Source organism: Athene noctua, chromosome 1 (genome assembly GCF_965140245.1).
Source record: "Athene noctua chromosome 1, bAthNoc1.hap1.1, whole genome shotgun sequence".
NCBI lineage: Eukaryota > Metazoa > Chordata > Aves > Strigiformes > Strigidae > Athene > Athene noctua.
Window position 1 is genome coordinate 22,489,559 of NC_134037.1, and position 16,313 is coordinate 22,505,871.

General features: G+C 34.0%; 1 protein-coding gene across 1 annotated transcript in view; it reads right to left on the bottom strand.

The window, feature by feature from the left end:
- The window catches only part of SNTG2 (syntrophin gamma 2), a 306,792-nt gene that overhangs the window by 148,937 nt on the left and 141,542 nt on the right, over nt 1-16,313 (bottom strand). Inside the window, exons 3-4 of the mRNA XM_074922311.1 lie at nt 10,071-10,127; nt 9,925-9,982 (exon numbers count right to left, since the gene is read on the bottom strand). Coding sequence (XP_074778412.1) covers nt 9,925-9,982; nt 10,071-10,127 — 115 coding nt within the window. The remainder of the gene's footprint in view (nt 1-9,924; nt 9,983-10,070; nt 10,128-16,313) is intronic.

Sequence of the window (16,313 nt, forward strand, 5' to 3'; positions counted from 1 at the left end):
TTTCCATAATTTCTTAGAAACTACTGTTAAATAAATTGATATTATTTACTGGAAAGGAAATGGCTTTTGTGTTGAGAATGAGAAAGGCACTTCACTCCAAACAACTGCACACATTCCTGGAAAAGACTAAATTACAAAATGTACTGTAGACTCCATCATATTTTGGGTATACACAAGTACTGCTGTTATTATCAACAGGATGTTGAGAAGGATCTGAGGGCCCTGGCGGACAGCTTGCTGGCCGTGAATCAACAAGGGGCTCTCAGAAACAGCATCCTTCCAGCATAAAGAGGAGTGCTCTCAGCAGGTGGAGGGAGGTGATCCTTCCCCTTTACTCAGCACTGGTGAGACACACCTGGAGTGCTCTGTCCAGTTCTGGGCTCCCCAGTACAAGAAAGATGTGGTCTTTCTGAAGCAAGCCCAGTGAAGAACCATGGAGATGAAGGGACTGGAGCACCTTTTCATGTGAGGAAAGAATGAGAGAGCTGGGACTGTTCAGCCTGGAGGAGGGAAGAGTTAGGACTATCAAAAGCATACCAATGGGCATTAAGGAACCTTAACCTTAAAACCCAAATCCTTTTATTCCCTGCCATGACTTTTAGAAGGCAGATGATATTATATAACTATTTTCTGAGGCCAAATTCAAAATACCATTTTGTTACGATCGCCTAATGTCACAGACAAAATTTGCCATTTTTTTACTGATCTGGTGGGGACAATGGCTGCATGTATACCAAAACTGAGAAGACTAGAATCTGGAAAAGTCTTGGGCATACACTATTTTTATTTAAATGTGCTTTTGAAAACAGTATAGAAAGATGTTTTGAAGTTCAGTTTTATTTCTATCATTTAACACTTAGCAGTAACTAAAGCAAATATTATTAAAAGGCTTTCAGATTGTTTTCTGATTGCAAACAGGTTTGTGACATAAGCTGCATTTCCAGTTCATCACATGATCTGTAAAAAATACCAGCATACATGGTGACTAAACAGACTTTAGACCTGCCTTAGGAAACAAGAACATTCAGAGGGTCTGAGTTTCCTGCAGAAGTACAGGTATTTGCATGTCTTGGTGCAAGATCGTAAAGCCAAACCAAACGGCAATGTGATTCCTGTAGGCATTTCCAAACAAGTAACATTATAGTATGAACTCAGTGAAGAAAACCTAGACATAACAGGTTATTTTAATGAAGGAAAGAGGCCTAATGTAGCTCAGATTAGCCTGTAGGTGTTGCATCAGAGAATGTCAGAATTGTTATCATGATGAATTCTCACTAGAGAAAAATACTTCCAGTTTTACATGCATTTAGCAAATTAGTTCTTGATTATTTGATTTTGCCTTTATAGAAAAGTATCAATACTCAAAGTAAGGAAACAAAATTAGAACATTAATAGTCTGAGTAGTTTCAATTTTTGCCTTTTTAAGAAAAGTCATGGCAGCTAAGATGTAACTTTAAGAAACGTAAAGCAGAATTTTTTAAAACGTATCTTCAGAAAACTTGAAAGTGCTACATTAATACTGTCATTTATTACTTGGGATACTTGCCTAACCACAGCTAGTAAGTCCTTTGAGTTTGAAAATAAAAGTAAAAAACCTTGTGCATCATCTTATGTGGACATAATTCAGAAAAAAAAGTAGCAATAATTAAGATGCAAAAGCAATAGTTGTAACCATGAATAAGTTAAATTTTAGTTTAAAAAATGTTACTCCATTAAGAGTCAGTGAAAAGCGACTGTGCAAAAATGTGGTATTTTTAGGAATACGGTTAGTAGTGTTAGAAGCTCCTAGGTATTCTATGTGTATGATCAATCTAAACTTGATAATATTTTCAGAATTATTACAATATTTTTCAAGTAAAAATAGCTGTGTGCATTTAAAAATTAATTAATCACTAGAATAAATTGCCAAAGGAATGTAGTACCATGTAAAGGAAGATAAACCTGATCACACAATTGCAATATTCTACGGCACAAGATTAGCTCTCATAGACATATGATTAATATCATATGTAAAAGGCTTCCTGAGCTGAATAACATGAAGTGAGAGAAGTTATGAATAGGTAACATTATATAAAGAAATAAATTATAATCTGGCCTCTTCAATCTTTTCTTCCAAAATATGTAACTAAGATTCCATTAAATTCTGTTATAGTATGCCAAAAAGTTTTAAATGCTGTAGAAGTGATAACTGGAAAACAAATTCAGAGACTAAAGGAGGATGCCAAAAGTAGCAAAAATACATGGTTTAAATAAGTTACAAGAAGAGAGGAGTTCTAGTTCCTAAAATTGCCTAAAAAGTCTTTAATTCAGAAGTCAATAAGGGAAGATAAGAACAGTGAAAAGACCAAAGAACTTTTCTGAAACTGCCAATGATATTAAATTTCTCGTATTATTCCATGTGACATTATCTCCAAGCAGAACAGTCATTACATTTGCTTTTTCCATCAAATATTCTGTATGATTCTTGACTGCTTCGGCCCCAAAATAATCTGAATGAGCTTTAGTCTGATTTAAATCAGTATCTTTCAGTACAATGGGAATCTTTGTTACTGCTACAAGATGTTTTCTGTCCAGCTGCTTGCTTCTCCAGTTTCTGTACCAAAGCACTGTGCTAAAAGCAAGCTCCAAATCCAAAGTCCAAAATACCATCCATCCTCAGAGGGACTTAAGGCAGTTCACTCCTGAACATATTATCTGAATGAAAACATACTATACAGTTCTCTCATTCCTCTGCACAAAATAATTAACATTAACCTTTTTCTTCAGCCTGGACCATAGTGGTAAAAAATTCAAATAGTAACTTTAAGTACTGTTTCATTAGATTTCTGCAGTTCATAAGGGAACTGCATTGTCAATCAGAGGTAGGTGAATGGAAGAAAGAACAGAAACTGTACTTGTCAGTGGCATCCTAAAGCCACGGTTTATTCACTCAACTGCTACCTGGAACAGATGACAACTGAAACAATATAATGCATTTCTCATACCTTCCTCTATTTAGATTAGAGTACAAGAATGACAACCGTAACATTAGAGGTCCACTGAAATTACAAATAATGTTTTTCAGATTTTCTATGTTTTTGTTCCATAAACTGAAAAATGGACCTTCCAAAGAGAATATTCATCATAAAACCCTACAGAACTGAAATACAATTTCCAGAAATATTTTTATATTTTAACGTAGCTGTTAAGCAAAACTAACGATCTTTTATTGAAATTTGATCTTCTTCACATGCATGAAGAATTTCTCATTAATATGCTCTTTGAATACAATTTCTTTACACACTTAACAGAAAAGCATTATTCAGTATCAGGAACATAATGCACACATTTTTAGACACACACACACATATATATGTATACACATATAAAGCCTCATTTTGGGAAAGTACATCAGCAACTGCCTAGATCTAGAGCTGGACAGCTAATTCACTGCTTCTGTTTTTTAGCCAAACCTAAGGAATGAAAAAAAAAATAATTCAAACAGACCTAAAATGGGAATGCTTTAGTTTTCTCTGTAAAAATGAGTTCTGGATTCATCAAAGTTTTAAATCCCATTAAGAAAATTAATACAAATTCTACAATAAAACAAAACTTCTAAGTGAAGCTTACAAATATTTCATCCTAAATCTTCTTCTGTCCAGGAATTATTTATGAATAATTTTAATGCATAAAAATATGCATTTCATTGTAACCATGAAAACATTACCATCTTAAAAACATTTATGAGATGTTATTTTAAGTATATGCCTGTTCAGTTAAATAAACATTTACAAATTAAGTCTCTGCATCCTTCTACCCAAAGAGTTCTTTAGATTTAGGTCAGTAATTTAAGTCTCTTGCTTCAGCATTTAACCCTCAAAACAAATCCCAGTAGTACAAATTTTCTAGAGCTACAACTCAAGAATTCATCTACCTATATGCTTCTCACTAAATATACGACTGCTATTTGTATCATTGGACCTTAAGTATTGCTCTTAACGATTAGGTTAAATAAAAATTCTTTCCTGAATCAGGGATCAAAGCACCTTCCTCTTACTTGCTGACTGATCTTTAACAGTTCATTAAGATGTCCTTTCTATTGAGGTACTGCTTTTTGTGGCCTGCCTAGTCTCAAGTAGGCAACAATAAAAAAAGAAATCCAAAATGCCAAGATGTTTTTCTGTTCCTTCTGAAAATAAATTTAGAGCTGGAGGCATAGGTCCAAGAGAGAAAACAGTGAGCAGATGCTATCTTCAGATATCATTACCTTTCCAGTAATAAAGAAAAATAACACTGGCAAAGATAATTAAAAATTAATGACAGAAAGTAAGAATAATCCTTTAAAAAAATAAGAAATTTGTAAATGATATTAGGAAACAGTGTACAAATATTAAATACCATCCAGCTTCAAATGCCTTATGTTCAAATGAGGCCTTTCTTATGTTCAAAGATGTTCAGTCTTCACTTTCATTAGTGTAAGGCATTACACAAAGTTTTGATCCATTTTGATTTCCTTATAAATGCAAATACCTCCACTTGGGTTTAACTCATCCTTAATCTTGACCTTGCTGGCTCAGTGGAATGAATCTCCAAGGCTGATGAAGCAAAGATGAGTACAGCTGTAGGGATGAAGAACGTCAGCTACAAATGTAACCATGTTGTGTAGCTTAACTGTAATCTCGCCTCACGCTCACCAATTTGTTCTCACTAGGCTTGGTTACCCTAGTTATACCACCCTGGGGGATGACCAGAGGAACTATCACATATACTTCCATACTAAACCATCTTTGCTTGGCACATAAGTGTAAGTGAAACTTAAAAGCCCTCATGAAACTGACACCATGTCCTCCAAACAGATGGTTCTGAACGCAGGCAGCCAGGATGTGATATTTGGACACAGTCTGTGTTTGCAGAGCACACTGTTTTAAGCCAAGAATGTTTCAATGGCTGAATGTCCTGAGTTTGTTCCAATCCTGACAGGGATCTGCCTGGCATCCCCAGTAGAAACAGGCTAAACACATAAACCAGAAGACTTTTCAGTACAGCAGAATGCAAGTTACAAGTCACCATTTATCACAGAAGTTGGGAAAATGCTTTCAAATTAAGGTTTTAACTAATTTTGGCTCTCAAGAGAGGATCTTTTGTGAAACTGGCAAAATGCAAACTGTCCTTATTCTGTTAAGTTTTCTTTAATTTTCTTTAACTATTTTCATCACGTCTCAGTGAGCTGAACCCACTGTTCTGTTTCACCACTGCTGTTTGTCTGACTCCACATGTTGTATGAGATACCAGCAGAGCTCACAGTAGTAGCCAGATAATTACAGCAGGTCTCACAAAAATGGAAAGCTGCATCAAGGTAACGAAATGTGATTGCTAACTTGATAATTCTGCAACATAAACTGGAAATCTGATTTATTTATGTTTATACAATTAAAATTTCCAATACTGTATGCAGCAAGTCACTTGTATTTACGATGAGGTTAGATTTCAAAGCCCTTTTTTTTTTTTTCATAGCCTCTACTATTTAGATTGCACAAATTCATCAAGATTCTTTAGTAATTAAAAATGGGAATAACAGATAATAGAAATAAATATGTAAACACATGAAAGCTCATCATTTTAACCATATATTATGTATAAGGATTCTTTAAAGTGTATTTAATGGATCTGACAAAATATCTTAGGTTCACTGTACAAGTAAGCCTGAATGATCTGATTCCATTAAAAGTTCAGGATATTCAGTTACACACCTCTGAGAACAGGACTCTTCATCCTGTTCTACATCCATCTCTCCAACAAGACTCTGCAGTCTTTACTATAAATAAACTGTTAATACTAATTATAGAATATATATAAAAATAATACACACCTAGAAGCTATTAGCAAATCACCAACTATTGTACAACAATTTACTCTATCTTAAGCCAGTTTCAAGAGGAAAATAGATGAAAAGCAATACTGTATTAAATTACATTTAAAAAAAAATAGAGAATGCATGAATCAGTCTTAGAAAATCTTACTGAGAAGCTTCAACATCAATAGTATCTTTTCATAATCTGGGAGATTATTAGTAATGTTGCTAATACACTGAGTCTACTGTATGTTTTGATATATGGGTAAGAGAAAAAAATCCTTCTTTGGAAGTGAAATAATTACTAATTATAGAACTTTACTTTTGAACTTATAAATGTGTTTGCATTTACTTGTTCTCATTCTGTCTGGTACAGGACTTTTGTACCTCTGAAATTAACTTTAGCATAAGTTTTGGTTCTATGAAAAAAATAAAACTTTTGTTAGAATGGAAGATAGAATCCACAGAAAAATGTAAGAGTCATAAACTCGGTGATGAGTCATCAGCATTAACAAAACTTTCTTGCTCTTAATACTGTTGAGGAGGTCATGTGCTCAGGGGAAAACTCAGGACATTCTTTACTGTGATTTGTAATACACTGGACATTAGTGTCCAGCACAGAATGACCATTTAATCTTGTCTTCCAGAAATGTTTGGATTCAATCTCTTGAATTGAGATTTTGTGTATGTTTCGGTGAACTTGTTCAGGAAAGCCTTATAGAATAGAGTGATCTAGTATAACTTAATTTGAAAGTTAATTTGAAAGTTATAAACACAATGATCACAGCTGAGAGGTCTCTAAGCGAGTCAAAACTGTAAGAATAGTATTTATTACTACTGCTGCTACAGAACTGCTTGTGTTGAATAATGAAATCAAATCCAACCGAAATGTTCACCCTATCTCAGCAACTGAAGTGCAGATGACTTCAGCTGCTGCTTAGGTCAATACCAACAAAATCACTTCTCCTATATTTGAAAATAGAGTACAAATATAGTTGACATTATTTATGATACACAAGGGTTGTACCAATATAAAAAGCAGCATCTGCTTTATTCTATTCTACTTCTATTCTACTTCTAGCTTTGGAACTACAAAATAGTATTGTATACAAACAAAATAAGATTGGAAATATGATTTTGCAGTGTTGTCATATAACAGGCATAAAATTTCACAGAAAGTATCACAAGTTATCAGACAATCAGGAAATCAGTAATTTAGTCAGTTAAGGATAATTTCACTCACATAAATTCAGATATTTTACTCAACGACACAATATAGTAAAATCCTTCATAGTACAATTCTTGTTAAGAATTCCCTTTTTCATCAGGTAACTGATGTATTTTCAAATGTTACTGCATGATAAAAGAGGGGTTTTTTTAAAGTCAGTATACTTGCTTGAAGCAGCAACTAATCTTAACTCAAAGCCACTTCTGAAGCTAGCCTATCGTTATGAGTACCTTGTATGATGAAAGTCCATTGGTGATTTATTCATATTATGAACATACAGATGTTCAGTCCGAAATTTCGTTTGAGATAAATCTGTAAGAGTCTCATCTCTCCCTCATGCTTAACATTTTCTCTCTTTAGATCCAACACAAATATTTTTCCAGATATTCTTTTATATGTAAATATATATATATATATATTTAATTATGTATGTGTGCATTCATGTATATATATATAGGGAGAAAGAATGCACATATTCTTAGAACACTGTTGCTATTTTCTCTTAAATATTATTACCAGATTGCTTCCTCTAACATTAAAGCACTAAAATCTTAAAACAGAAATATTCCCTCAAGGTCATCTGTGAATTAAATTTGGCTATATTCTCTTCAATACTATTAATTACCAATTAAATATGATACTACCGAAGTAATGCTGTGAACAGTCTGTTATTATCTTTTTCCTATATGAAGAACAGCGACACTGAGACTTTTGAAATCATATCAAAAGATTTGCAGTACACAAAGTTTCTGTAATTCCAAAAATGTTCTCAGAATCTTTTGATGCTTTTTAGAAATACTAATTTTCCAGAAGAAACAGATAAACAAAAACTCTACAATGTTTTCTGTTGCACAGACATTCATTAACCAGAATGGGAGCGCAGGAAGCAACATGCCACAAAAAGCATTTGTATCACATATCTCTCATCTTTAGCATCTGCAGTGCTAAATAAGTTGCAGAATCACTCAAGCTAGAAGGGACCTCAGGAATTCACCTGACCCAACCTCAGCACAAACTGAATTCAGGGCTGAGATTCTCCTATTCATGTCGGTGACACAACTGATAGTATACAGACTACTTTCTTCATACCTTGCCAGGTGTGTCAGTGTCTTTATGCCATTCACGGATTCAGCCAGAAACATTGCATGTGGGCTTACTGTGATACAGCAGAGATGGTGATACAGAGATGAGACTGCCTCTCCTAAGACTGATACACACTCTGGGGCTTCCTTGGACACAAGGTTACGATATCTTAAAACAAGTATCTTCTAAGGAGAGATTTTCATATTTGAAGTAACCAGCTGACCCCATAAAATTGCTGTTGCACTTGTTAATCTACAAATAAATGCAGTTGATGAAAAACTACCTACAATGTACAAAACTGTGCATGTAAGTATTTTATATACAAACTCGCTACTAACCTTGATTAAAAGTACTACGTCCTAAGAGGGCAGGAGATAGCTTACCTTGTTGGTCATTAATTTCCTAAATTACTTTCCTTAGAGCTGAATGTTTATATTAATTTTATTATTATTATACATTTATTTTCTTAGCATGGTTTATTATGCTGTGTATTCAAGGTGCTTATTATTGTTTCATATAAAACAACACAATTGACATAAAAACACCTTCTCTTCCTCACTGCAGAAACAATATAGTAAAAGGAATTATCATACTGAAATATATATAAGTACTGTACACAGGAAACTTGAAGCAGTCCTTCCAACAGGATACTGGCATAGAAAATCCATTCAATATTCTCTAGATATCAGCTGAAAATGGGTTACCAAGTTTGGGTATTATATTTCAAGCAAAACAGGGAACCACTGAAGAAAATGCAGAGGAGAAAAAGAAGCACAGCCTGCAATCTAGTAAAGCACAAGGCTCAGTATGGTGCCAAGCAAATGTGCTTCATCTCCACTGCAGCAAAGCAGGAAGAGAGGCTGATGAGTTCAAAGGATCATGTCAGTGGCTCTGAGTCCTCTAAGAAGCAGGACATGCACTGAGGGTCACAGTGCAGTGCTGTCTTTTCTTGCAGGTAAGATTACATGACATGGGTAGATTTATTCTAGAGAAGAGAGGAAACACATAGAAACTTACCACAGAAACATGACAAAAATTCAAATATGTAAAAGAACGCCCCAGCAAAGAACAAAGTAGTCCCCATATTTGTGTCCATCCAAGAAATATGACTTTGATTTTGATCAGCTAAGGTCCTTAGTTCACCTTGCAAAACACTGCCCACCCATGTGCAACAGTTCTTCTTTTCCTTCCTGAAGGGCCCCTTTGTTTTCCAAAGCAGTTCTCCTATTTGCCAAGATCAGTCCAAGGTCTGACATGGTCCCCCAAAGGCTCCTTTTGCTAGATATAATAAAACACTTAGCTGGGTTAGACTACACTGATTTAGTCCTTGTGTTATCATCACCATAATAAATATTACAAACCACTCTGTGTCTGCAACTCGGCACAGTTAATCATACCACAGAGCAGTGAATTATTGTGTGGAGAAAAAGTATGTCAGATTTTTTTATCCTCTGGGTTATTAAAGTTAAGTACATCAACAGATTTCCTATGTAATAGCTTTATTTTCACAACTAACTTTTAATGTTTTGTTTAAAACACAACTGTCTTACTGCAGTAAAAAATATGTTTTCTGAACCCAATACTTACCAGTAAAATTTCAAGGTCCTAAAGACTGAAGATTTTAAATTCAACACAAAGTCACATTGACGCTTTGGATGTTTATAGAAAGGCTTAAAAATAGTGTGAAGCTTTTCATTTTCAGTTCAAAGAACATTTAATTTACAAAAAAAACCCCTCTCACATATACTACACTACTATATAAGTAAAAAGAAAGATATGTTACCTGCTTGGTCTTTAAATATTTTTGATATGACGACAGGCACTTTGTGCTCAGCACCACCCTGTAAAAGATGTGTAATAACCATGAGATCTCAATAAAGACTGAAGTGGTACTAAAAATTAAAAGAAAAAATGAGTAGTTATCCATACCTTTATGCTTAAGCCCAAGCCACCAACTGGTTGTCTACGAAGTGTAACAGCTCTGTGCTTTAAAAAATTGTAGAAAAGATAAATTTAGGTGGAAATACAATATCTAAGAAGCATAGAAGATGTTTCTAAACTGTTTTGTACTTTTAAAAACTAATTCTCAAAGGTACCCTAGAATCTGAACTCTGAGTATTATTCAACACTGATTTATAGGCACTTAATTCCTTACCACAGTGAGCAGATCTTGTGTGTGAATTGTGCATGCAGACTTTTAGTATGGTTTTCTGTTGCTGAAGTGATATTTTTCCTAAAAAAAGGTTTTTAAATGCTTTTGCTTTGTTTTGATAAAAGTTTTAATGAGAAAACTATATTAAGAGCTTTAAGATGTGCATTTTCATAGCTGATTTACCTTCTTTAACTGCTATCATGTACACACGTGATATGATTCTAATTTTTTCATCACAAATACCAAAGTTTTCTAATTCATATCTTCAGACCTATACCATTTTTTTGCAGCATATGCCAAGACTTCTAGTGATCATCTGCTTCAAATGGTTATTTTCTTGCATTTCATGTTGAAGTTCAAAAAGAAGATAAACATTTATCAATATTTTTCTACAGCAATGTATCATATGTTTAATAGTATGCTGAATTTGACATTTCATTAATGTGCAAATCTTGGTGCCTGACAACATAAAATAGCACTTAATCTGTTGACACTAATTGCAGAGTTGAGGGGAACTTCTTTGCAACATGCTGTACAGACAGTACTGCATAGAATGTCCTCTTTCACTATGTAGAAGAACAGTAATTCCTGAACACAACATAATTATTATTTTTTTTTTCTTTTTCTGTATATCAGATGTGATATATGAGATTACTCCTATATGTATAATTCCTGATTGGGTATTTTATGGTTTCAGTAACCCAGATAAATACAAATTTTGATTTCAGTAGTCAAGATCATAATCTTATATTAACAAGTTGTTGTTTTTTTGTTTTTGTTTTTTTTCTTCTAACACTCCCCTTACTGGACATATATTGATATTGACTCAGGGGAAAGGAGAATACAATAAATCATAAATTTCAGTATCATTTAAGGAGGGTAAAACTAACGTATATGGTAAAAATAGTTTAAAATACTATTTTACATATAATTTTCAAAATTCCTCTCTTCTCTTTCCATGAACATTACACTACACCAATCTGTGCTAAAAATGGAAAACTATTATAGTATACACACGGTACCTGAACTATGTAGAAATGTTTCTATGATTCAATTTCAGATGATGTATTTCAGCTTTATTGAAATCTGTGCTAATTCAAATTGTTTCATAGGTTCTTTTCTTCATTTTGAACTGCATCAAAACTTTTGAACAAAATTATTATCTGCAGCAAGAAAGTTCAGATCCAATCTGTATTAGAATATGTCTCTAGATTTAAATTCAGTGACTCATACCCAAGAGTAATTTTCTATTACATAAATCCTCTCTGCTTATTTGATTCATGTTTCTCTCCACTTATACTTACACCCTGTAAACAGATTATCCCAATATATTCCATCACATAGGGATAATGGAATAAATATTTTGAAAGTTTCTATTACTTTAGCATAATTGGACAACAAATACAAATACACTACATGGACTGCATTAGCCATTTCATAAAAGACGAGCAAGGTATTATTTATTGGCATCTTATAAATCCAGCTATAACTGATGTGTATTTTTATATGGCAGATAGGTACACTGCAAAGATAATACTGATAATATAATTGAATTTGTAGCCCTATGAAGCAATCTATTTGCATAACACATTGGAATAATCTTGATATTTGTATTTTCATAGTTCATGGAGTCGCTTATTATAGAGCTTCAAATATTCCTATTAAAGGACACCTCGAAAGAAGTTATTAAACATTAACCTAAAGGCGTTTCTTGCTTAACAGCTTTTTAAATTAGAGCTACATTCAGAAAGTGAAAAAACTTCCTACTTTTATTGATGTTCAAATTGCTAAACAAAATGCCAAAAGCTGAGTATAATCCAGTGTCATAATCAAGATCAGTTATACAAACTTATTTAAAGCCTGTGATCATATATCATTTGCTATGACTATGACTAGCCGTCACACATGACCAAACATCGCATTTCATTTTCTATAGATAATTTTTGTTATTGAATTTAAATTTTAAAAACCTGAACAGTGTACAATTCCAGAAGATTAAAAGAAAGGTAATACTGAGTTAATATTGAAAACATATAAACAGAGACATGGATCTTCATTATATTACAATGCTTCAAGGTCAGATGATCGTAAATCTGGCAACAAACCATCCATTCCATTATACAGTAACAGTAAAACCAGTTCCTAAGGATTTAAAGAGGAATAATTTTAAAGGAGAAAAGTGCTACGGAAAAAGACCTTTTCAAATTACATGCTATGAAATTTCCAATCTCTATGACAGAGTGACAGTGTTGTAATAACTCTTATAAGGCAGTGATCTGATACCCCACAAAAACTTGATTAAAAACATAGAACTATTCAAAATAATACAGTGTATTTTAAGCACGTGTATACTAGCCAGCTAAAAGACTCCAAATCGAAATGTAATTGAGATAAAACTACTATTTAGTGGATATGCTTCTTGTGGAATAGTGACAATACGTCAGTTATTAAAAAAAAAATATCTAAATTAATTGCAATAATAATTGTAAAAAACAAGACTTGTGATAAGATAATGATGAACAGAAGAGGTTCTATGCATACAGCAATTCAAAGTCAAGGTCATTTAAGGTCATCCTTGTAACAATGAAAACAGCTCAAATAGATAGAGAAAAGCACTCCATCTGGCTAAGGTGGTCTTACAAAAAACCCCAAACATATGAGTCATGCTGAGTATGAGAAAGAGCTATGTTCCTGAATAATGCCACAGCCAGAATCACTAGTGTGATCCTGCATCATCAGGAGACTATTTAGAAGCAGTAGAGAGACTGTAAATTATTTCTGTATCTGGCAGTGATCCACACACTAAATAATACAGCTAGTTCTGATGCACACATTTTGAAAATGATGTAAATAAATTGGAGAGGTAGCAGGCAAGAGACACAAGAATGCCAAACAGCTTGAGAGATTTGTGTAATAGTGAAACAGATGCCAGGAGTTAAATATATTTAGAATCTTTAAGCACTTTTCTGGGATAATCAAGTTATGAAGTGTCTTCCTTGGCAGAAGACGACCAAATCTTACCGACAGATACAGTGAAAATTTCAGTGACTTGAAGTGGAGAACAGACACACTCAGACACAAGACAAGATTTTAAAGGTTTGTAGTAAGACACACCATAACTATTTAAAAAAAACTCAAACATTTTTAACAGTAATATGACCTTGAGACCTTAGAGTGTACAGATTTTTATCTTTATTGAAAGCATGATCTGTCATGTTATTTCATAAACACAAATTTAACTTAGTTTTAAATGCAGTATTACTAAAATACTCATGACTTTTTTTTCTTTTTTTTTTTTTTTTTTTTAATGCTAGTAAGCAGTACAATATTTAGGTGCATTCACATAAATGAAAATAGTTTCACAACCTGCCAGAAGTATCCTCATACTACAGAGCAAGAATGGAGACACACAGTGGTTTAGGGAGAATTAATCCTATTTTAGTGAAGTGAAATGCTTAAATGCTTTTTCCAAGTTGACGTGTATGAAATTTATCTGTTCGAATTATCTTGTTGATCAGCTTTAGCCTTAACTTTGAACATTCAGTATTTTAACAGATCATAATTTCACATTAGGAGATGCATGTAATTCCTAATCAGCAGTGTTAATTTGGTGTTAGTTTATGTACATGATATCTAGGATTATCTTGCACCTCTATTTCAGGGCAAGAATCATTCACCGCTAGCTACTGAGATGACCCTTTTGTTCCTCTAAGCCCTCAACTCATTCTCTGCATATCTCGCAACATAAAAGACAAGACAAGCTAAGATTCAAGATTCAAAAGTCTGTGTATTTCTACCATTCTAATATTCGACTTTGCAACTTTATTTTAAAGGAGGAAATTAAAAAATGATTTTTTGGGAAAAAACACAAATTCACATGGTTCACCATAGGCTAGTTTCCATTTAGCCCTTCATTTGGACCCTTAAATTCATAATGTAGATGCTTACTACTTGAGCCAAAAAAATAAAAGTCTGTGGGTAATTTAGAGGAGAATCAACATTAGATACCTGCTGATAGCAAGATACTACGGAATTCAATTTCAGGTTTCATAGGGAAATGTGCTAAACAGTAATTATTCTTTGTTATTACATCTCTTCTGTCTGTCCCCTCTAACTTATCCTGCTGTGGTCCCATTCTCTTCTCAGGACCTTTCTTTGCTTTTGTTCTTCCCCATCTTGTAATTCAAAATTCTGGAAGGTATTTTTCACTTCTCCTTCAAACCAAAGAACAGACTATTTGTCTTACAATTCTAGTCTCACAAGCCATGCCTATGCTAAAATAAAGCAGGCCGAAATCCAGCAAAGCAATACAGCAGAACTTCCATCCACAATACTAAATTTTCATTCCTTACAAATATTATGACTAACATCCAATCTGCCTAACTGGGACACTACATGACACATGCCATCTCCTGATTTGGTCTGAGGCATTGTTTAAGAGAGTCTTAACTGACACGTCCAAAACCGAGACAGCAAGTACACCAGCACCCAGTATAGACAATTTGGCACAAGTCTAAACATCGCCAGGGAGCACACTCAAGTGTGTTACAGACAACCGCGGCTAATGTTGTATGTGTGTTAGAGCTGTGTTTTATTTTCTAGTAGAGATGAAGTCACATAGACCTGTGTATGATGGAACTCGCCATAAATACAATGAAAAAGGACACCAACATACATTAACTACATGCGCAGATTTAAAGTTGTTTCTAATTATCCCTACAGGTACTACTACCATCAGCATTGGTAGCCATGCGCAGTAAAAACATACACGTAAAACAACATATATCTCAGTATTAGATTTTCTTTAAATTCTAATAGAAAAGCATGTAACATTCTGACAGCTGTCACAGAGTGAGACAAAGTCCTTGGTCCAATGAACATGTAAAAAATTTCTCTTAATATACTTTAAATGATGATGCTTCTATAGGTGGCACTATAGATATTATACAATCTAACAGTGTCACACTAATAAATCATTTATAAAATATGTAATATACTACTCCTGGTACAAACGTACTCTGATAATTGTGAGTCAAAATTTTAGCGAAACTCAGGTAACATGAAAGCAAATCCAACTAACACCACTATCTGCCAAATCAGAATTTGCTGGTTGTGCATTTGAGTGAATACTGGTAACACAAGTCCTGAATGTAGACTACTTAACTGGTAATTCTGTCTGCTTGCCACTGCTTTCTTCCTTTAGGCTGTCAGCAGAGTTGGATGGACAAGACAAACTGATGATATTTTATCAAGAATCTTTTGCATTAAAACTTAATCTGTAAAAATTTGGATTAAAAACTCAACCAACAGGTTTCAGCATGGTTAAGACAATGTCTGTGAAAACAGTAGATTTCAAGTGCAGTCTAAAATAAAGAATTCATGTTCATTTATAGTGGTGACAGAATAATGTTTCCATCAAGCATCTGATTCCAGGCATGCACATTGAAATTAACATGAAATTTTCATACAATGATCTATAGGGAACAGAAATTAGGAAGAATGCTGATGCCCAGCCATGAATGTAAAGAAAGGAGGCAAAGGTAATGACAAAAGCAAATGTCTGTCTGTCCAGAGTATGTATTAGTTGGGAAAAGCCTGGCAGACCTTTACTGTTTGCTGGTGCTCAGAAAGAGAAAGCTGCAAATCTCTTGAACACAGAAATCAGCTTCAAAGGGCCGTCCTTCCATCTTTTCTTATAGAAGAAATGAAGGCAGAATTCATGGAAGATGAGAGTTGTCCAATTTACTGTGTTAGTATCAGAGATCAGAGTAGCCTCCCCAGAGGAAGAGGGCATATATATGCAGCTCATTGGGAAGATTTTCAGGAACGTCATACAGCAGAACCCACAAGTCACATCTGGCAGGATGCAACAAGTTGATTATGTGGGAAGCAATTCCATTGGTAGTTCTCATAATGGATGCCACCAATGCATTTTCTTGATGTGAGAATGCCCTTAAAGCAGTGATCCCAGACAGCTGTAATGGTCGTATATGACCACCAAGCAATTAGACAGGTATGTT